General features: G+C 43.3%; 1 protein-coding gene across 4 annotated transcripts in view; it reads left to right on the top strand.

Annotated features, from left to right (window-relative positions):
- The window catches only part of ITGA6 (integrin subunit alpha 6), a 70,969-nt gene that overhangs the window by 35,253 nt on the left and 12,536 nt on the right, over positions 1-23,180 (top strand). For 3 of the 4 annotated variants that reach the window (XM_014468090.2, XM_023744848.1, XM_014468099.2), the window contains 18 exons: positions 846-925; positions 2,057-2,312; positions 3,709-3,840; positions 6,781-6,991; positions 7,673-7,866; positions 8,006-8,094; positions 8,780-8,898; positions 11,610-11,708; positions 11,951-12,012; positions 16,713-16,873; positions 17,056-17,199; positions 18,589-18,704; positions 18,817-19,009; positions 19,090-19,173; positions 19,270-19,349; positions 19,503-19,580; positions 19,668-19,770; positions 21,517-21,690. In XM_014468090.2, the coding sequence (XP_014323576.1) occupies positions 846-925; positions 2,057-2,312; positions 3,709-3,840; positions 6,781-6,991; positions 7,673-7,866; positions 8,006-8,094; positions 8,780-8,898; positions 11,610-11,708; positions 11,951-12,012; positions 16,713-16,873; positions 17,056-17,199; positions 18,589-18,704; positions 18,817-19,009; positions 19,090-19,173; positions 19,270-19,349; positions 19,503-19,580; positions 19,668-19,770; positions 21,517-21,690 (2,375 nt within the window). Of the gene's footprint in view, positions 1-801; positions 926-2,056; positions 2,313-3,708; positions 3,841-6,780; positions 6,992-7,672; positions 7,867-8,005; positions 8,095-8,779; positions 8,899-11,609; positions 11,709-11,950; positions 12,013-16,712; positions 16,874-17,055; positions 17,200-18,588; positions 18,705-18,816; positions 19,010-19,089; positions 19,174-19,269; positions 19,350-19,502; positions 19,581-19,667; positions 19,771-21,516; positions 21,691-23,180 lie in introns of all 4 variants that reach the window. The other variant, XM_014468102.2, reaches the window with a different exon arrangement.

Here is a 23,180-nt window from a genome sequence, read left to right as displayed (position 1 = left end):
AGTTAGATTTGCAGATTCATGTTTTATTTTTATGTTCTTCTCTTGCTTTTTCATCTTTTAGAACTGACTTTTTTTCTGATTAGAAAATAATACATGTTAATTATGGGAAACTTGTAAACGGCAGCGACCTATAAAGAAAACCCACTGGTAATGTAGACAGAATCGCTTTTTATTTAACATTTGGCATTTCCCTTCTGTCTACTTGAAGTTGTTTAGTTTCCATAGTTTTGTAATGATTCGAGATTGAAAATTGTTGCTTGCCATGCTTCTCATTGAGGAAGGGCCAAAATTTGGATAGAAGGTCATACAGTAAGTTCAAATTGATATTGAAATGAGCACATGGTGATATTTGTGGTTTCTTTCTTTTGGGGGGCAGAAGGAGTGAAAAGAAATACACCCCTTTCTTTCTTGGCATCGATAGAAAAATACAAAATGAACCTGAGGAGAACAGCTCGTGCTGCATGTAGCAGATTTGGGAATGTGTAGAGAAGTGTACACTTCCTGTTAGTTTGGATGGTAGTTGGATTTTGGAAGCTGGAAGTCTTAACCTTTCAAATACCTCTCTGTACTCGGGACACTGGGTGTCAGAGGGTGAAGGGCCACCTGGTAAGCCTATGTATGTTTTGTAAAGAATTTTATGCAAGTGTCTTGCCAACAATCACCCATCTGTTTTCTTAAGATGAGAAGTAATTTTTCTGGACCGAGTAACTGAATTTACTAAGTAGTTACACTCGGAGCCAATGCTGTTTAGAAACTGTGTCTTGTGTTTTTGTTCATCTGTTGGTTCATTGCCTGTTTCAGTCACTGTGAAGTCCTAACTGTGTGACCTGTGCTGCTTCCCACAGCCGACCCTACCTCGGAAAGCAAGGAAGACCAGTGGATGGGGGTCACTGTGCAGAGCCAGGGTCCCGGCGGCAAAGTGGTGGTGAGTAGAGGAACGTGTTCATCCCACAGTGTCCCAGTGCCCCGCTCACCGCAGTGAGCACAGCAGTGCTTTTCTTTAGAGCATTCAAATTCAAAGAACTTATTAACAAAATCCCATTGACTATCTCAAACTCTAGATGGTCTTAGGATAAAAAAAGCAAAACAAAGCTGAACATGGCCCCAGGAACCATGTACTTTTACAGATGAGGAATAAAAAATATGGGAATGGTCATGGGACGTAAGGTCAGATTGTTTAAACTCTCATGATTTATTCTGAGCTTCTTCGAGTAGAAGTGGTAGGGAAAATGGGAGGGTCTGTTAGATGGATTATGTTGGGGGACTTGGGAAGTGAACCCCAGGCTGGAGTAAGATGATCTTTTTGTGTCTCCTTCAAAATACGATCACTGTAACAAATGTTTATAGAATTTGGAGAAAAAATGAGAATTTTACTGGACATTGAATATTGATATTGAAGGGCTGTTTTATGGGACATAGACTTGGATGTTGTCAAGTATTTTCAGCCTGTATTGCGTGGGTGCAGCTTTGAATACCCTGTAAAGCTATAGAGATGATTTCATCTCTCCCAGCACTGTAATTCTCTCTGCCTTATAGGATAAACTACCTCAGAGCTTAGGTTATAAATTCGGATTTAGGATTATAAGGGAGTAGTATGGGTAACAGGAAAATGTCTGGTTTGGCTATGTTTGCCTGATTCCTATGAAAACGTGCCCATGGTTTCTCTCCTCTGCAACAGGCTGTTTTCACAAACAGACTGATGTGAAGGTTTATACAGCCACTAAGCCAATTAAATTAAGAAAATGAAATAAGGTGTTTCCATTGTTCATGCTCTGGCATGAGCTAAATTTATAAATAAATTACCTGCGCATTACAGATTGGCATTCAGTGTTCAGATCGGACATTCTTTGGGTGAAAATAAGACAGAAGTCCTATGGTTTCTATGGATAAAGGTCTTCTTAGTGACACTTTGGGGGGAAACTTACTGGTTTCGGATCCAATCCCAGGATGAGGGCACATTTAACATCCTTTTTATTGTTGACAATTGTATTCATTTGTAATGAAAACCATAAGGTTTGTAGACATGCGTGGGCTACTTTATTCCATCTGTTTGCAGACATGTGCTCATCGATATGAAAAAAGACAACACGTTAACACAAAGCAGGAATCCCGAGACATCTTTGGAAGGTGTTACGTCCTGAGTCAGAACCTCAGGATTGAAGATGAGATGGATGGAGGAGACTGGAGTTTCTGTGATGGCCGACTGAGAGGCCATGAAAAGTTCGGTTCTTGCCAGCAAGGTGTAGCAGCTACTTTTACTAAAGACTTTCACTACATTGTATTCGGAGCCCCGGGAACCTATAACTGGAAAGGTATGACGTGTGTGTTCATAGAAATAGAGATTAGAGTGACTATATTTCTATGATATGCACCAAGGTTTGGTAAACTTTAAATTAAAACAAAATGTGTTATAATGTGCTTTTAAGAAGTAGGGGAGGATATTAAAATCTCTAAATCATATCATATGACTTTTAAAAACAAATAATGGTGCAAGTGTATGTTTTAAGAGATTTTTTTTCTCCACCAGCAATTTACATGAATATAAGTAGTTAACTTTTTCTGTGAGTATATGATAATTAACATTAGTAGTTTAACATTGGTAGTATTGCTGTTTTATATTTGTTAAGGTAGTGATCTGAAAACGGATAAGAATTGAGTCTGTCAAGTGCAAATAACAGTGTGTTAATATAGACATTCCTTTCATTTTATGCTATTTTAAAAGGCTGTCTTTTGCTAATAGACTTAGAAGGGTAGGTGGCAGATTAGGGAATTTTGAGATGATGATTTCAGATAACTTGCAGAAAAGTTGTTTAATGATATTGCTTAATTATCATTGTGATGTAGTGAAAGGAGGCATGGGGAGGGGAAGAATGGCCCACATTTTAAGGAAGTCATTAAGATAAATTTTATAACATTTTCACTAGTCAGGAAAAACTTTTAGGAAAACTTTTCCTTTCCATTAAAAAACTTCCACGTTTTTAAATTCCTGTTAGATACAGTCCTTGAGAACACTTACCCTGTATGTGATCCGTAGTGACCTTGGGCAGCAGTATCCTTTGCCCCCCCCCACCCCCACCTCTAATCGAATCTTTCACATAACGGTATTTGTCAGGTTATTTCGACCTAATCAAAACAACACATTTAATTTAGAAGTAGTTTTATTTTAGGAAGAACAGATACAATAAAAACACCCAGCAATTATGTATGCTTTCATTTACGGGAAACATGTCTTGTTGTTTTATTAACCCTGACTTAGAAGGTTACTCTTTTTAAAAAGTCACATAGTGGGCTTATTATAGAAAATCTTTTTAATGGAGAATTTTAAAAAATGAAATATTGTTTAAAGTGGAGAACAGATCAAAATATTAATTCCATCTTACACTACAGTAAAGAAGGTAACAATTTTGGATTATAGAAAATGTTAAAGTATCATCAGGTTCATATCATTTTTAAAATATTGTTTTCTGTAGATTTAGTTAACTTTCCATTTTCACCTACTTTCATGGCATTTTAAAGATAATTCATGAACATAATTTTTAACTTCAGTAACCTCAAAAGTCATTTATTTTTTTCTCCCTTTTCTTCCTCCTAACTTTTCTTGCTGTACTTAGTGTGATAACATGAGGAATGTTTTATTAGGATCCACCTGTTTTATTTTGTTTCATCTTCACTTTTTGTTGTTGTTTTTTTACCATTTCATTCCTGTAGGGATTGTTCGCGTAGAACAAAAGAATAACACTTTTTTTGACATGAACATCTTTGAAGATGGGCCTTATGAAGTTGGTGGAGAGACTGACCATGACGAGAGTCTAGTTCCTGTTCCTGCTAACAGTTACTTAGGTAGGAATGAGAGGAGACGGCACGCCCACTTTTGCAGAGGCCTCTGGGAGACACTGCCCTCCCGAGACCTTGGCCTTCTGGGCCCAGAACAGGTCAGGTGGAGCCAGGGGCCTGCGGCTGCACTGGCTGGGATTTGATTTAGGCCTTGGTGGTTCTGCAGCTTGCGATTCTTCCCTTCTGGCCTAGGCTCCCTCGAGTGGGGACTAAACCTACTTCCTCCTGAAATCGTCTGTCCTCTGCATGGAAGTCTGTTTCCTGAGCCAGTGTTGGCCTCTGTAACCTGAAAAAGGCTGTTCGTGCAGCTGAGAATAAACGCGTGGATGTCAATGAGCTGAGCTGCCTCCCCTCTCCCTTCAGTGCCTCTTTCCAGAGCTACTCCTAAGAGCCGCATTTATGAAGTTACTCTTAAGTGGCAGGTCAAGACCCCAGGTCCTTCCGCTGTGACTGCCTTTCTCCAGGGGTTGGCCCTGCTTCTGGATTGGGGCCTCGTGTCACCGGGCCCTGGCGGGTTGGCACAGGGCCTCCCAGCCGAGGCTGAGCAGGACTTGCTGAAGTAGCGAGGGGACACCCAGATTATGGCTAAGTGCCCGTTCCTTAACTCCTAAGGCGTGTTTGCATTACTAATGGGGTCCTAAGTTATTCATGTGCATTATGGTAATTACTCAAAGGCTTTTAAAAGCTTTAATTCTTAGTATGAGGTGACATAAAGAATAATTATTGTGCATTTCTTGGAAAAAATGTAAAAAAATCTCCTAAACCCAAATAGTAACCTATTTTTTTTTTTAAGAAAAGAACCCATATGCTAAAGATATTACTGGAACAATGGAAAGAAAAAAATAAGAATGAATATAAGAATAATTCTAAATAATGTGTTAAACATATTCTTAAAAAATTGTTCTAAATGTCCACTTAATTGAAAAATAACATTAAAAAATAAGTTATTCTAGTTATATAGGTCTGTATAAACAGAACTGTTAAAAATTTTCAGACACTCCCTCCCTCTAAAATTAAAAATTAAAAACTTAGTGTGAAGGCACAGAAGAGGGAAGAGAAAAGTTATACTTAACTACTTGTCAAGCACCTACGTCATGCTTTATAGGTCTCATTTGATCTTCTCAACAATATTGTAAAATAAGTATTATTGCCCCTCTTGCTGGGTGTGCGAGTGGCTTTGCAGGACATGAAGGGGACACAGGGCCAAGCAGTTTTCAGCCTCAGTTACTAAATACGGTTTTTCAAGGTAAATATTATCACCAAACCAATACTTTATTCGATTATATTTTAACAGACAACCTCTCTTCAAATGCATTATTCAAGGATAAGTTTATGGTGAGAAACATTTCATTTTAATGGCTCTAGGCAAGAAACCAACACTTTGGTCTTTAGGATAGAGGCCCATGGGTTTTACCAGCTTCGTTGCCATTGGGACATTTGCTGCTTTCAGAATGGATTTCCTCAAAAGTGGCTGCCTGGGAAAAAAGTCCAAGTTCCTATGGTTACATTTTAGTTGTCCATGCTGTCTGTGCATCTGTCATTTCAAAAAAGTCAGTGGGTTTTAGGAATGAAATGATCTGCTTGCGGCTTTGGAAGCTGGCAGAGAGAGTGGCTTGCCAGATGCCACGGTGGCCTCATCATCCAGCAAGAACGGCGGTCGCCGTGGTGCCTCCTGCCCGGCGTAATTGCTTTTTCTTCCATCTCTTCCACTTCTCGCACGTGCGCAGGCCTGCTGTTTTTGACCAGCGTTTCCTACACAGATCCCGATCAGTTTGTTTATAAAACGCAGCCTCCCAGGGAGCAGCCCGACACGTCCCCTGACGTGATGATGAATAGCTACCTAGGTTTGTGATCTCCCAGACGACAAATCCATTGTCTTGGTCATGGTCATTTAAAACATTTTTTTTTTTTGGATCCGTACAGAGCATAAATCTTTTTATTTTCTATTTCATTTCAAGTGAAGCCCGCACGAGAAGCATGCTGCGGGGGAGGCTCTGCCTCCAGATGGTTTTCAGAGCTGCGTTCGATTAGATCGCCCTGCTCTAAACTGGTGGCTCATCCTATTTCTCGACTCACTGCACACAGTTTGAGAACTGCAACAGTAGTGGTGAAACTTTGCATAAATAAAACCCAATAAAAAAGGGTGGCCTTACACCACTCTGCCGCTGCCTCGCCTCTGTAGAAATACTTGCTTAATTTGAATGGTCTTGATAGGGGCTTTTATATTTGCCTCCCAATTAAATCTTGTATTTGTAATCGGATGTCCTACCTGACGCTTTACGATGAGATGTTCTAATGCTGTCCGCCCCCTCCTGACAAAATGATACCGATGATAAGTTGCTCACCTCTATTGTTTACGTGTGTTCTCAAATGCTGTGGCTCATCAATCATGGTTTTGTTTGCATGCTTGTGTCTGAGAACTAAGTGGGTTCAAAATAATGAAATGCTGCTTGTGGTGTATCGATGAAGTTGGCATTTGTGCTTGTCTGATTACCAAGGGGATTGATGAGTGTGGGCATTATGAATCATTTGTTATAGCAGAACCCCACAACATGCACCCAATTATTCTATCAGGTTGTATCTCTGTGTATCTGATGTCAGTTTGCTGTGGTAATTTAGTATCTGGTTTGATCTCCTTTTACCGCAGTTCTAGTATTAAAATCAGGTTCAAACTGATTCTTACAATGAATGAATCTTTCATGATTCAAGTTGGACAGATGCTAAATAGCATAGGTTTTTTTTCTTTAAGTCTTAATATATTCCATAGGAAGCAGTGAAATAGCCTACTGCTTTGTACTTGTGTCATATCTCTGCGACTCTTTCATATCATAAGTGTGATAGCTGGTGGGGAGGGTCAGAAGGAGAGGGGTGGGAAGCGAGAGGAGTTACCAGTGTTCGATGCCTCTAAAGCACAGAGTTGAAGTGAGCTGTATTTTGCTTTTCTAGGCTTTTCTTTGGACTCAGGGAAAGGGATCGTTTCTAAAGATGACATCACTTTTGTATCTGGTGCTCCGAGGGCCAATCACAGTGGAGCTGTGGTTTTGCTCAAAAGAGACATGAAGTCTGCACACCTTCTCCCCGAGCACATATTTGAAGGAGAAGGTCTGGCTTCTTCCTTTGGCTACGACGTGGCAGTGGTGGACCTCAACAAAGATGGGTGAGAGCATGTTAGGTCATTGTGCATTTGTCAGGAAATCGGGGCTTCTTCGGCTCCTGTAGGTCTTGAGAAGAGCCATCCTTTCAGGTTACTTGATTCAAAGAATATTTATGCTGCCAAATTTTTAGCATCCTTTCATGCCTCTATCACTTATATTTTGGCAGTAGACAATCATTACCCTTCCTGAGAGGTAGGATTTCATCTTTTTCAGTTTTTAGTTTTTACTCATGTCTTGGGAATGGGTCTGTGAGAATTAAAATTTGGGGCAAAAAATTAACTTGGAAAATGACACCTACATGGATCTTTTCACTGGTTTCTTAAGGGGCTGTTGGAACATCTAGAATGTCCTGTTGAAAGTAGGGATTGGAGACAAACTCAGTACATAGGTCTGTGGCTGGTGGTGCCAGTTTGGGTCTGGAGTGGGAGGAGGAGGGGAGTGGAGTCTTTACTGGGAGTCTCTGCACTTAGATCTAACTTGGGGAACTGGCTTCATGTTTTTACCCTCCATAATTTTTCTTTGGTTTTAAAAAATATTTTAATTGATGAGATAGAAATTGCAGAGTTGGGGCCCTTTCTACCATATCACACCTCTTTGTGTCCTTGTACCTGGGCTGGTGGTACTCTCCCCAAGCTCTCTGTTCAGCTGATGGTTCACAGTTCCTCCCCTCCTTGTGCTTTTAGGTGGCAGGATATTGTGATTGGAGCCCCACAGTATTTTGATAGAGATGGAGAGGTTGGAGGTGCAGTGTATGTCTACATGAACCAGCAAGGCCGGTGGAAAAATGTCAAGCCAATTCGTCTTAACGGAACCAAAGACTCTATGTTTGGCATTGCTGTCAAAAATATTGGCGATATTAATCAAGATGGCTACCCAGGTAAAAGAATAGATTATGAAATGATTATGATTTGTAGCGAGATTATTTGATTGACGAGTGTTTATGGCATCTTACTTAAAACATTGTATTGAAATGTTTTAAAAATGTAATGTTTGTTACAATGTGATGTTGTCAACAGACATTGCAGTTGGAGCGCCCTATGATGGTAATGGAAAGGTTTTTATCTATCACGGCTCCGCGAGCGGAATAAACACCAAACCAACACAGGTAACCAGATAACAATGGGGGTCTGAGCTTTTTGCCTGGTGATAGAATATTTAAGTTTAAGTGAATTTCCCACTAATCAAGTTTTAGCTTACAAATCTACAGTAGTATGAATTTTATGTTTTAAAAAATGTATTATTTGAAGATAGCTTGGAAATAGATATAACTGCAATGACTTGCTTGTTTTAATTGTAAAATGTCTTTGATAAGTGAGGAATCAAAGTAATCCAAGGAAAAGACTGTTCTACACTGGCAGCATAAGTAGGTGGACATGTGATGTATTTCCTTCAGTAGCATACTAAGTAGAGATGAAACCAGGCAAATGAAAGAGATGATTGTTATTGCATGGATTATTCAGACACCATAATTTAAAAATTGCTTTTGAGAAAAATAAGACATTCGGGGGACAGTTAGAAAGGTTTGGTTTGAAATATCCTGATTGACTTAATGCAGTAAACAAACTCATCAAAAATTGGCTCTTTTATTCTTTGAGATACAGTGTAAGTCAGGTGACTTTTATGCATCATATGTATGCTTAGTTCTGATTTATTTATAATTGAATATAATTTATTTATTAATGAACCCTTAAACTTCATTTCAAAAAACTTGTGTGTCTTTTTCAAAGTATGGGTGGTAAGAAGCTCATTTTGGTGGCCCCGTATCCATTCTGATGACCTATTCTTTTTAGGTTCTCGAGGGTAATTCACGTTTTTTTGGATATTCAATTGCTGGAAATATGGACCTTGATAGAAATTCCTACCCTGATGTTGCTGTTGGCTCCCTGTCAGATTCAGTAACGATTTTCAGGTGTGTTAAAAGCATGTTCAATACTTGGGTTACACTATAATTTTGACTTTTGAATTGAAATTTGTAATGCCTATACTTCAAAAGACAAAAGCTGGCATGAATTTTGAAGATTTTTCTTTTGTGCGTCGAATAACAATGTGATAAAAACCTATTTTGTAAAATCTCCCTAATTTTGAACTCACTGAGGAAAAGATAAGTTAGAATTGGTGACTAAATGAACACGTGTATGTGATTGGGAAGAGAAAGAATTCGGGGGGAAGTTCTCAGTAGTGGTTTGTGTTGATGGTAATACACATCCGTCCTGGGTACCTGACCTCCCCGGCTGTCACAGTGGGGAGTGAGGAGGTACTTCGTGCCCTCTCTTAGGTTAAAGCATCCACCCCATGTTTTACCTGGTGGTTCTCTAGCTCTACTTTTATACCCTTTTCTCTCCGTTCATATGGATACTAACCATACAATAGTCAACATTTTTAAAAGGTGGAAGAGTCTATAACATTCAACTATTTCAGCAAAGTTTCTATCAAAAAGCAATTTGAACTTCTAGTTCTAGTTTGAGGTATGAAGAAGACTTGACTTCCTGTACCAAAATTTGGTTACCAAGTCTTTCCCCGCAGATAACCTGTCTTTAGTTAAATACTTGCTTCTGTCTGTCATTGATGTTTTAACACCCTTACTTTCCCTGTCCTCATAAACTGGTTGTGAATCTTATAAATTTGTTCCTTTTATCCTCATAGATAGTAGGAAAGTAAATTTCAAAATCATTTGATAATGAAAGGAAAGCCAACTCCCTTATTTTACGCACGAAGCAATGGAGGCCCAGGACTTGCCTGAGCTTTTAAGGCTGGATCCTGCGGGAACAGGGCGTGGCACCTAGATCTTCCCAACTCTTTCCCTGGACATTTTTCCCATTAAATCATTTTAGAACTTCAGGGTAGTTAATAAATAGATGCCAGTTAAATACAAGACAGCTGGGTCAAAAAGATTTGCTTTATGTATTAAAAGGCAAAATTTTCATGATTCATATATACTGTATACTCAGAATTGCATGTGGATGTTGGGTGTTTAAAAAACAAGTAAAAATAGAGTTTGGCCAAAATGTGTTAAAATACTTTCTTTTGAAATTTATGCCACCCCGAAGCCTTAATGCTATGATATTCAAAACACTTTAGCATCTGTAGCAACTGGCGTTAAAAGATCTGTGAATTTTTGCCTTTTAAATATGCTCTTGAAACTTGGAGTGTCTCTAGTTAGTATCTTAGGAACTAGCAGCTGCCAAGATGTAAAATAACAATAGAATGAAAGGAAGACACAGACTGTGGGCAGCGTTGGCCTTTCATTGGCTCCCACCTTCCCTGAGAGCCTACTGATAGATTGATTCCAGAAGTTCAACCTAGTTTTTTGGAATTGGAATGCATTTTCCTACCAAAATACTTCTCCAGGATGGCCGGGTGCACCACAAGCCCACTACAGTCAGTCTAACGGAATCTGTGTGGTAATGAAACCATGGAACCTGCTCTGAGTTCTGGCTGGAGAGAGACAGAGACGAGAGGTATCTCCCCATCCCACTCGCACCCCAGCCACTGCACACTTGCAGGACTGTGCCTGTGCAGAGGTCGGGTCACAGGCCAGCACTGACCCCGTGGCTGTGGGGAGTAGAGGTGAATACATAAGGGAGAGAGAAGATGCTTTTATACGGTGAGAAGACCCGGTGTGGGATTCCAGCTTCTTCAGTGTTTGTGAGGTTGGGGTGAGGTAGAGCACAGAAGGGAGAGGTTAAGGGATCGAGTGTTTGCCTACAGAGATATTGTGGGGCAGAAAAGTTGTAGTCCATTCCGGCAGCAGGAGGCCAAGGACTCAAGGTTGGGGATGGTGGTTCCGGGAGGACAGGGAAGGGCGAATGTTTGTAAGATGGAGGCCTGTGGTGCAGGATCGCCTGTGTCACTAAACTCATGTGCATGCAGAAACCCTAATAGTGAGCATCCCAGCTCTTAGGGGTATGCTGGTGTCACCTTTGTGAAGGCTCTTTTGGCAAGATTACTCATAATTAAAATATACATATTCTTTGACTCACTCTGCTGTTAGGAATGTATCGGAGCTGATGCATTAGGAATTGTCCGGGCTGAAAGCCAGAAACAATATGCGTGGGTACCGACAAGGGACTGGTTATATCCACGCTGTCACCTCAGCACAGCGCGGCCCCGCCAGCTGTGGGAACCATGTGAACAGACATGAGAAGACCCAAAATGTTAATAAATGGGAAAAGCAACAGAAAGCATGGGATTTCCCATTTAAATAATTACGTGTATCTTTTTATATTTAATTTTAAACCAACATAGACTATGACGTGTCTGGGAGAATACACAAGGCCACTTGGGAGCTTGGGTGGGGACGGAGACACTATTTGCTTGAAAAACCCTGGGACTTTTACATGTTGTACCTATTACTCTTTCAATGAAAAAAAACACCTATTAAAACTAGAACTTTTTAGAATTTTCAATGTTATTTAAAAATTTTAATATTACAGAATTGGGTTTTAAATTATATTTAACAGTTACTTTCTTCAGTCATAGTGGAAATGAATTACAGGTGGGAACATTTTCCCCTGTGGTTTTAAGGCGTATGGGGCAGCTGAGGTGCCAGTGTAGATAATGAATTCATCTCACATGCAAGGAGGCAAGGACTGACCTTGTTCCCTACTCCTTTGTCTTCAGATCCCGGCCTGTGATTAATATTCAGAAAACCGTCACAGTGACACCCAACAGGCTTGATCTCCGCCAGAAAACGGCCTGCGGGGCGCCCAGTGGGATCTGGTGAGTGCCCGCCGTGCCCACAGACCCCCTGGTTTCACACGTCTGCTTTGTGACGACATGATCGCCTGAAGAGCTGCAGGGAAGACTGAGAAATGGGCGGAGGGAAGAGGAATCTGCCGAGTGCATGTGTAACAAGTTGCTCATCAATGAGCCGTGGGGGGATGTGAGAGCTGGGGAACATGTTGGTTTTTTTTTGCTGCAATAATGCATCTTTTAAGAAGTATGTGTTCAATTTCATACAGCCTGAAGGTTAAGGCCTGCTTCGAATATACTGCCAAACCCGCTGGTTACAATCCTTCAATCTGTAAGTACCTAGTACCCTTAAAAATGACGTGTTTTCTGTCTGCCAGGTTGAAAGTTCTGCATAAAGAACAGAAAAATAAAACGGCAACGGCCAAAATGGGCCCGTGCATTCTTGTTTACGGAACCAAGTCTCTCCGCTGTCTTCCCTTTCATCAGGAGGGTGCCGCACGCACACAAGGGAAACACTCGCCATTTGGCCCCCATTTGAATTTTCCAGAGCAGATGGTTTGGGGCAGAATGTCTTGGAAAAGGATTCATTTGTTACCACAACTGTTTCCTCCATGTCTGTCTTTGAACGGCCGTGTGGAAAGTTGGTTTTGCGGTTGCGAGGTGGTGGGTGGTGGGTGGTGGGTGGTGGTTGTGGACGAGTGACCGCAGGAGCCCAGTAGGGCAGAGTCATTGCCAGTTTCTGCTCTGCTCCCGGCCTCCTCCCACCGGGGCTGGAGCACTGCAGCTGTGCCCCCAAGGCTGGCCTCGGCCGTTCAGAGACTTGGGCTCTGCTCCTGGTTCCAGCTCTGATGCTGACAGACCCTACAGCTCAGAGCAAGTCCCTTCACATCTGAGTTTTTATTTTCCCATTCGTTCAAAACAAAATGCCTCTAATAGGAATTACTATGTAACATTGTGTGGAGATCAGAGGAGATGATGTGGTGAAAGCAGTTTGTCATTTCTAAGGTGTCATTCTGCTCCTTCCTTTGTAATGCAAATCCTGACAGGGCTCCCCCTCCAACAACCAGAGTGATGGTCGATCACGAGCTTCTCTGGTGTGTCTTGGAGCAGCCATGCCTCTTCCGGTGGAAGCCACCTGCTCCAGCTCCCGATGGGGGTGTGGACATTTACAGAAAATCTTTCCCCAAAAGGAAGTACGGAGAGTGAGGGTGATTTCCTCGGGGTCTGGCCTGGGTCCCCGCTGCTGTGCTTTGTGGTGTCTGTGCCACCAAGGGAAGCTTCTAGAGGGACAGGTAGTTCCTGTTCTTTTCATGTTTTTCCTCCACCTCGAGATAATGAGTTTGCATAAGATTGCTCCTTGTTATCTCAAGTATTGCCCTGTTTTCTCTGTTTAAAAGATGTCCCTTTTCCTCTCCCAGTGTTTGGCAGATAAGTCTGCTCCCACCTGGGCCTCTGTCATAAGCCGCTTAGCCTTCACCTTCCGAGATGCTAAGCTCTCAGGTGGTTTCTGCGTCTCCCCGACGTGCTGGGCGTCGTTCGCTGGATCATCTCCCTGGGACCTGCGACAGGGCCGAGCACGCGTGCGCGAATTATGCTTTGTGTGCAGTGAGCGTGCTCTCGCTTTGCTTTTGATGCCGCTGGCATTTCATTGAGCAGAGAAACAATTCTTTGTGCAGCTTCGAATGACAAGAAAACGTCTTCGATGACTTTGCACTGTCTGCCGTCCTTCCCAGGATCACTTGTGTCGTCTCTACCCAAATGCAGTACCCCATGCCTGCCCGCTCAGATCACAGGCCCTTTACGTTGTGTTGGGAAGTGGACGAGAGAGACGGGGAGAAATGGGGACTCTGAGTAGGCCAGGAGAGGAACGGGGAACATGTCTATTCTCTCAGCCTGTCATTTTCTCAGGCCACACTCAGTTCGACAATAGACGTGAAATCTCATCAGGGCATTCCTTGTCACCCCCAAATCAATATTAATTTCATATTATATAGCGACTCCATTAACCAAGTGCTTATTGAGGGCCTCTTATGGATAGAACTCTTGTCTCTGAGGACATTTAGAGAAAACCTGCTCTCATTGCCTGTATTTCCTCAGTATTGGGAAATTCTAAATCAAACTGAGCAGAACGTCCACAGAGCGTGTAAGGGAATACATCTGCGGTCTGAGAACGCGGGCTTGTTGGGCCAGGCCGTTTTAACTCGGCGCAGCCCTCGGATGTGGCGCTCTGTATGGACAATATTTATAATTGAGCTTTAATGAGTGTTCTCTGTGGCTTGCCCCTCAAAAGGTCGGCCAGGGTGGCCTGCAGGGATTTTAAGATGATGTGAACTGTCTGGAGGGTTAGGGGAGGTTGGAGTGGTTTGGGTGGATAAGCGGTTTTAATGCACCCACACCCTCCCCTCCTCTTGCTGCCAGGGGCACTCAGCGTGGGAGCCCTCGTCTGGTGCCCTGTGAAGTTAGCAGGTCACTGATAAGTGGATGATGTCAAGGCTACCGAGGGCCTAAAATGGAGACCCATTCCATTTGGCAGCCATGACATTTGAAAATTCTTTACGTGGACACAGAAATTACTTTCGAAACTGTCAGTGTTTCTGAATTTTGGTCCAGCGCATGAAGCGCTGTCATTTCAGCATAAGGATAACGTCCCACTGTGTGCTTGTGTGGGCAGATGTGTACCGGTGTGTATGTTGATGTGGGGCTAGTCACTCCCACTTCCATTCATCTATTGTACAAATGGTATTTGTATCAGGTATTGTGCTTTGCTGGGCAGTACAGTGGTGAGCAGACTGAGGTGGTCCCTGCCCATACATAGCTCTGCCCGGGGAAGGTGGTCAGGTGGTTACAGCGCAATGGGCTAAGTGTAGAATACTGTCAGATCCCCCGGGGGTGGGGGGGGGGTCAGGGAAGGCCTCCCAGAGGAAGTGATGTCCATGCTGAGATCTGAAGGAGTAGGGTTTGTGGGCAGTCAGGGGGAGGGGAGGGAAGAGGAGGTCCAGCTGGCAGAGAGAGAGAGAGTGAGTCACGCAGAGGTCTAGAAGCAAGTGGGAACCTGGATATTTAAGAAACTTTAAAATCAACCAATTGTCTTTTGTGTTGGTGACACAGACTTAGAAGCCGGCTCTACCTCTGTTGCTCACTGTGTGGCTCTGGGCCAGCCCCACCTCTGTGGGCCTCCATTTCTTCGTCTGCAGGAAGAGTGTATTACCATAGATGCTCTCAAAAGGGCTCTGGCAAACTCTACCTTGAATGAGAGACCAAGGGGCATTCATTCAATTTTCTGCATTTTTTGGAGCAGATTTTTTTTTCCCCTTGAGGCTGCCTCCTCTGGCACTGTACACCCTTTGGTTTCTTCCCTTCTGATGGCTAGTGATTAATGAGTGTAAGTAACTTCAGAAAGAGCATAAAGAAAGAGCAGCTGTATCCAGAGAACTGGCAAAGAATGCATTCTGAAGTCAAGGATGGAGATTTTGATTATCCAGGTCCTGGCTGGCCTCAGCTCCATTAGTCTAGGTCAGCGGTTACCAACCTTTCGGACCTCACGGACCACCAGTTGGCGACCGCTGGTCTAGGTAGTCAAGAGCAGCTGTGCCTTCTAGAGCTCTGCAGGTTGGAAGCGTGGCTTGTGGAAGCTAGGTTAGCTGACACACAGGCCCTTTAGCCATTAAAAGGAATATGTTTTATCTTTTAATTCTTTTTTTTTTAACTTGAAAAGTCTCATCCTATTGTCAAAAGTCTTTTATGTCTCTAATACATATTATTCCTCTTTAGACACCTGTCCTTTATCAGTGCTTATTAAACTTTAGCATGTAAAGAACTACCTGGTGGTCCTGTTACGATGCAGAGCTGGCTCAGCGGGTCTGGCCGGGGCCTGTGTCTGCATCCCTAGCAGACCTCAGGAGATGCTGTGCTGCTCGTCTAGAGACCCTTTTGAAGGGGATTGTTTTTTTTTTCTTTTTAATTTTTTAAAATTTCATTTCTTTTTCCAATTACAGTTGACATATAATATACTCATCTCAGGCGTACAACATAGTTATTAGACATTTATATGCCATATGAAGTGGTCACCCTAGTAAGTCCAGTACCCATCTGACACTATACATAGTTATTACAGTATCATTTACTAGTAGAGGCCCAGTGCATTAATTCGTGCACCAGTGGGGTCCCTCAGCCTGGCCTGTGGGGTCAGGCCGAAACCGGCTCTCTGACATCCCCTGAGGGGTCCCGGATTGCAAGAGGGTGCAGGCCAGGCTAAGGGAACCCACTGGTGCAAGATTGGGGTCAGGGAGGGATGCGGGAGGTTGGCCAGCTGGGGAGGGACAACGGGAGGGCTCCAGGTTTTGTCCGGCCTGTCTCGCTCAGTCCCGATTGGCTGGACCCCAGCAGCAAACTAACCTACTGGTCAGAGCATCTGCCCCCTGGTGGTCAGTGCACATCATAGTGAGCAGGTGAACGGCCTTAGCATATCATTAGCATTTTACACTTTGGTTGAATGGATGACCGGACACTTAGCATATTAGGCTTTTATTATATAGGATGTTTTCTGTGTGGTACTTTACATCCCATGACTGTTTTTATAACTGGCAATTTTTACTTCTTAATCCCTTTTTGAGTGTCAAAGTGCTAGGCCATTTAAGCACCTGCCTGTTGAAGGGAGAGTCAGTGTAGGCCCTTAGGGAGCATTGGGTTCTCTTGTTATCTTGAGTGCCCTGCGTTGCTGAGATTCAGCCAGAAACTGATTCTTAGACACTGCTCAGAGGTTTTGACTTATTCTTGAGCTCCCCCTGGTGGCTCAATGAAAAATTAACTTTAAGACTGTCAACAGCAATGGGCAGGAAAGGACAGCTTGCCTTGAACACCGTAAGTCAATCAAAATGCCCATTATCAAGAAATCTGAAGAGAAACGGGGGCAGTGGGGAAAGTGTCCTTCTAAAAGGAATCAAAATATTTTTAAAAGGAGCTCAGCACGCTTACAGCTGAATGTGCATGAATGCACCTGAAGATCATATGATTTCTGTCCCTTTTATCTAGCCATTGTGGGCACACTTGAGGCTGAGAAGGAGAGAAGGAAATCCGGGCTGTCATCGAGAGTTCAGTTTCGGAACCAAGGTGCTGAGCCCAAGTATAGTAAACAGATCACGCTGAGCAGGCAGAAGCAGAAGGCGTGCATGGAGGAAACGCTCTGGCTGCAGGTGAGGCTGGCAGGCAGTCAAAACTTTTTTTTTAACGGGGATAAGGGTTGGGTATTATGGTGGCATGTATAGGTTTTGAAATTTATCCTAGAAACCCGTTATTCAGTACGAAATGAAGCGTTGTTCTAGAGTTTCCCGGTAGCATTTATCCCGTGCTGACCTGTATCTCTGCAACCTTTCAGGAAAACATCAGGGATAAGCTGCGTCCCATCCCCATAACTGCTTCGGTGGAGATCCAAGACCCGAACACGCGGCGGCGAGTGAATTCACTTCCAGAGGTTTTTCCAATTCTGAATTCCAACGAGCCCAAGACGGTCCATACAGATGTAAGTCTTTCTGACTTGTTTTGCCATATTATTATGTTAAATCAAATGTCTTTAAAGGCACAAGAACTAGTGATGTGTTTTAAAGGTCATTTCTTTGTATTAAATAAGCTTTTAAAAATATCTGCAAAGTTGGAAGATCTGTTTCTCTGATGAGCCATGAATGTGGAAGCATACAGAACACAATTTGGAGCCAGAAAGTATTTTTTTTTTTTTTTGGCCACTGCAACTTATTGAGAGCATAATTGGCAGAACTTCTTATTCTCGTATCAAGTTTCTCCTACAGCTGTATGAAGAAAGAAAAATACATTGCATTTTGCCAGTAAGAACATTAAGATGTAGAAAACCAACTGTTGTTAGTCTGAACATTAAAATCAAGGAATATAAAAATTCAGCAAGTCAAAAAAGTAGCAGATGTGAAATAGTCATTTAGTGCTAAGTGTACCCTACAATCTTAGGAGAAAAATCTGTATTATATGGCTCGCTGCATGCCTATGAGGTGGGGCATGTTTGCTAGGTTTTAAGCTGGTTGAGATGCAAGCTTAGGCTGGGGCTGTGACATCCTAATTGGACGTTATGCACTTGCTGTCAGAATCCCATCGGTACCACAGTGCCCACTCGGAGGCGCCTGGGTCTGGTGGTCCACTGATGAAGCTTTTTAGAAGTGAGTGCTCACTGTGTTAGGGTAGGAGCTGATGCCTAAATGTATACATTGTCAGTCTTTTTTTTTTTTTTTTTATCCTCACCCGAGGATAATTCCTAGAGAGAGTGGAAGGGGGGAGAAGGAGAAAGAGAGAGAGAAATATTGACGTGAGAGAGACACATCGATTGGTTGTCTCCTGCATGCACCCAACCAGGGCTGTGGATCTAACCTGCAACCGAGGTACATTCCCTTGACTGGGAATCGAACCCGAGACCCTTTGATCTGCAGGCTGACGCTCTAACCACTGAGAAAAACTGGCCAGGGCCACATTGTCAGTTTTTATTGTCTTTATACTTTTGTATATTTTCATATATTTTTCATGTTGATTATCACATTAATATTTCTCGTGTATATTCCCAGCTCTGTAGTCATGTTAAACATAACAGACAAGGAGACAGTATCCTAATTATTTATCAGGGTGATTAGCACTATTAGCACTGCACCTAGCAAACACACTCCTGGTTCATAGGCAGAAGCTCAGCCACTGAGCCACATTGGCTGGGCTCCAAGTGTCTTAAACACATTTCTGTTAGACCAAGGGGCATGGCCTGCATGCCTAAGTGTGTTTGAAGCTTGGCTTCTCCCGTAACTGTCACACGCAGAAATGAACCGTGAGGAGAAAGCCAGTCACCCGCCTCTGTGAGCCCCAAAGGGCAGACGTTTCTGACCATGGTTTTGTTTTCCTCCAGGTGCACTTCTTAAAAGAGGGATGTGGAGACGACAATGTGTGCAACAGCAACCTTAAACTAGAATACAAGTTTTGTACCCGGGAAGGAAACCAGGACAAGTTTTCTTATCTCCCGATGTAAGAACTGCTCTGTGGCCCCAGCCGATCGGACTCTGGCTTTGTGGGGGTTTTTGTTAAAAGGGGCTTACCGAGAACATACTGAGGACTTTGTCATTTTTCTCTTCTTTAGTAGTCAAAAAGGTGTTCCAGAACTAGTCCTAAAAGACCAGAAGGACATTGCTTTAGAAATAACAGTGACGAACAGCCCTTCTGACCCAAGGAACCCCACCCGAGATGGCGACGACGCGCACGAAGCTAAGCTCATCGCGACTTTCCCGGACACTCTGACTTACTCCGCATACAGAGAGCTGAAGGCCTTCCCTGTGAGTGCAGAGACCAGCTGGGAGGGGGAGCCGCACTGTGGCAGGGGCCTGTTGTGATCTAGTGTGTTTTTCTGTTGTAGGAGAAACAGCTGAGTTGTGTTGCCAACCAGAATGGCTCACAAGCGGACTGTGAGCTCGGAAACCCTTTTAAAAGAAATTCCAGCGTAGGTCCTGCCTTCCCATATTGAATTTTACTGTTTTAAGTGCCATGATAATGTTGATATGTTTGACCCGTGCTCATGGCTATTTTTATTTTTTAGGTTACTTTTTACTTGATTTTAAGTACAACGGAGGTCACCTTTGACACCACAGATCTGGATATTAATCTGAAGTTGGAAACGTAAGAGTCGCTTCAACCTTTCCATTCAGAATTATTGCGTGAAAACACAGCCAGTCAGCGGATTGGCCCTGATCTACCTCATAAAGGATGTGTAATTGTAGTGAGAAAACTGACTGTTAAAATAAAACCCTATTGTTTCCTTTTCATTTTCAGAACAAGCAATCAAGATAATTTGGCTCCAATTACAGCTTCTGCAAAAGTGGTTATTGAACTGCTTTTATCGGTCTCTGGGTAAGTGTTTGTGTTTAGCATAACAAATCAGTGTTTGAAAGAACCACTTACAAGCCTCACTAAAACGGGTGTTTTTTAATTTAACAGAGTTGCCAAACCTTCCCAGGTGTATTTCGGAGGGGCCGTCCTTGGTGAGCAAGCTATGAAATCTGAAGATGAAGTGGGAAGTTTGATAGAGTATGAGTTCAGGGTGAGTCCTAGCATGGGTCCTTTTATGACAGATACTGGAAGCTAACACATGCTGACTAGGGTCTCCAATATGTAATTTTAATAAGTCATATTAATAAATAAGCCTGATAAATGTTCAGTTACTAACATACTGGCTTACAGGGAAAGTCCTGTCCTCCAGAACAGAGAACAACACAGGACTTTGTTCAGAATCCAGTTCTGTTTGCTTTTCTTATCAGAGAGTTTGAATGTCAGTGTGGTATAGAGACAAAGGGACACTTGATCTCCCTCCCGCCCGCAGCCCCCACCCGTGCCCACCCCCCCAGTCTGTGTAAAAGCAGGAAAATCGAAAAGTGATTTATATTTGGCTTTAGAACAGCAGTTCTCAACCTGGGGGTCGAACGACCCTTTCACAGGGGTTGCCTAAGACCATTGGAAAACACATATATAATTACATATTGTTTTTGTGATTAATCACTATACTTTAATTATGTTCAATTTGTAACAATGAAAATGCATCCTGCATATCAGATACTTACATTACGATTCATAACAGTAGCAAAATTACAGTTATGAAGTAGCAACGAAAATAATTTTATGGTTGGGGGTCACCACACATGAGGAACTGTATTAAAGGGTCGAGGCATTAGGAAGGTTGAGAACCACTGGTTTAGAATGTGCTGTGATCCTCCTCCGTTTTAAGGCCATCTCTCTGCTGTGGCTAATGCCCACTCCCCTTTCCCAAGCCCAGTTTTGTGCTGCGGTATGTGGGTGTGGCATATGCCAGTAAGAAAGACCGATGATTGCTCTGAACCCTTTCACAGCAGGGAAGCACAGCGGCTCAAAGCCCAGGTGATGGCACATAAACAAACGCACGGCACAGAGCTGGCTCCTAGACAGGCGGGTTTCGGATCTTTGTGGCTGAAATCCTGTTCCTGAAAGTACGGTGACCATTGTTGAGGTGAATGACTGAAATGGCAGGAATGAGCTCTCCCGACTCCAGCAGGGTCGAGGCTGAATTCTCCTCTGTGCGGCTCTTAGCCTCACAGACATGGCTGTGACAGGCGGTGGTGGCTGTGAGGCCTCTGCGGGTGTGGCTGAGAGAGGTCTGGGTTCCGGAGCAGTCCCCCACACAGGCAGAGGGCTCGTCCCTCACACAGAGGGCTTGTCCCCCACACAGGCACAGGGCTCGTCCCCGACACAGGCACGGGGCTTGTACCTCTTCTAGCTTCTGCTGCAGGGAGTTGCTCCGCCTGCAGCGTGGCCTCAGATCTGTGGCTGCCGTCAGGGTTTTACTCAGTCTCCCAGATGCTATCCCACGCCTCCCGAGGGTGGTCCAGGACAGAGGCAGCTTCATTTTTTCAGTCGGTGGGGTTTCCCAGAAGCAGGTGGTTGGTGCACTGCCACGGCCCAGGCCTTGTCACCTCCCAAAAGGTGGTTACAGAGCTAGTCACACGTGACTGTCCCCGGACACGTGGAGAGCGGGATGTATTTGTACCCAATAACCTGTTGCACACTGCAGCTGTTCCTGGGTTGAATGAACCATCATTTCTCTTTGACCTTTTTTTCTTTCCATTTTTATTGACTAGAATCCTTTAAGCACAAATCTCTATTTTGAATACCCTATCTATAGTCTAATTTCGGAGCCTTTGCTTTGATGGTGTGATCATGCCAAGTATTTTGTTTGTTTTCTCTTGGAAATAGGAGCTGCTACTTAATTCCACGTCACAACAATTGCACGGAGATAACGTGTATTGTTTCCTAACAGGTTATTAACTTGGGCAAGCCTCTTAAAAACCTGGGCACAGCAACCTTGAACATCCAGTGGCCAAAAGAAATCAGCAACGGCAAATGGTTGCTTTATTTGGTGAAAGTAGAATCCAAAGGATTGGAAAAGATAGCTTGTGAGCCACGGAATGAAATAAACTTTCTGAAATTAAAGGTATGTTGGTGGGTTCATCTCACGTCTCCATAGATAAGAAGGGAGAAGCTGACTTCTGAGGGGGAACCCACTACTTTCCTGAGGAAACCCACGTGCTGGCATGTCGACTCTTCCTTTGGCATCTCAGTTTCTCTCCGATAGTTGTGTTGTAACCAAGCCAGGCTGAGGATTTCTGTGGATAGGAGACCATTATGGTTCCTAAGTCGGGGTCATTCACTGCTTGTTGAGGCAAATGGCATTTTCTGAAGTTGTATGACCTAGCACAGTGATGGCGAACCTATGACACGCGTGTCAGAGGTGACACGCGAACTCATTTTTTTGGTTGATTTTTCTTTGTTAAATGGCATTTAAATATATAAAATAAATATAAAAAATATACATCATTGTTTTACTATGGTTGCAAATATCAGAAAAATTTCTATATGTGACACGGCACCACAGTTAAGATAGGGTTTTTCAAAATGCTGACACGCCGAGCTCAAAAGGTTCGCCATCACTGACCTAGCATGACATATAAAAAGGACTGGGACAGGCGGGGAGGTGGGGGTGCAGCCAGTGTTAACTCCCGGTAGAAGAAAACTCATTCCAAAAGATATTGGCACCTTAGCAAGGGACCTCCAAAGCCTTTCATTCTTGTTTCTTAAAACAGTGGATATGTATGGAGTGCTTACTGAGTCTCGGGCACTGTGCTAAACATTCTGTTGGCACTTTCTCATTCCGTTCTCCGGCTAGTCCTGTGAGAGTAGCCTTCTTTCCCTCACCATTTCATGGATGAGGAAATGGAAATTCAGAACTTTCTCAGTCACTCAGCCTCTAAGAGGCAGGTTCAACATTCAGCTCCACCTGCTTTCAAAGCCACCACATGGAACTCTTTCCTCTCCTGCTCCACACGGACACACCTGGTTTATCGTTTACACTCCAGTGTGATGGAGATTGACGTAGTTAGTGAATGTCCGTCTCTTCTATCTTGAATTCTAAAGTGACTGGGTATGATCGGTGTTCGTAGTTGGTGGCTTCTAGAATGATCCTTTATTCATCGACTTGGAGAAGTAAGATGCTCCATGATTCCTAATCCTTATTATAAGGGAAGGGCAATTTTAAAACTTCCTACAAGGCTTAGTTTTCAGTACTCTACTCTGGCTAAGTCACATGCTGGTTCTTTTTGCTTCTTTCTCTGTTTGTTCTCATTCAAGATGGGCTGACTTTTCACCCTGTGTTAGGTACCACCTGGTGGTAGGGATACAGGAATGAGATTTGACCCCTATCTTAGGATGCTCACAGTTCGGTGGGGAGACAGAACAAAGAAAGCCTCTTTCTCTCCCTGGGTTTTAAGGTCAGAGTGGGAATTAATTACCCAAATCAGTAACCTTGAAGTGAGGTAATAACACTTGCAGATTTTTACACTTAAATTATTTCTGCACCTTTGGTGGTAGGAGAAGGGCAAATACTGTGGACTCCGTGAATTTGGCATCATTTGGGAGGGAGTACTC

This window comes from Myotis lucifugus, unplaced genomic scaffold (genome assembly GCF_000147115.1).
Source record: "Myotis lucifugus unplaced genomic scaffold, Myoluc2.0 scaffold_5, whole genome shotgun sequence".
Taxonomy (NCBI): Eukaryota; Metazoa; Chordata; class Mammalia; order Chiroptera; family Vespertilionidae; genus Myotis; species Myotis lucifugus.
This window is presented reverse-complemented; position numbering and strand designations above follow the sequence as displayed.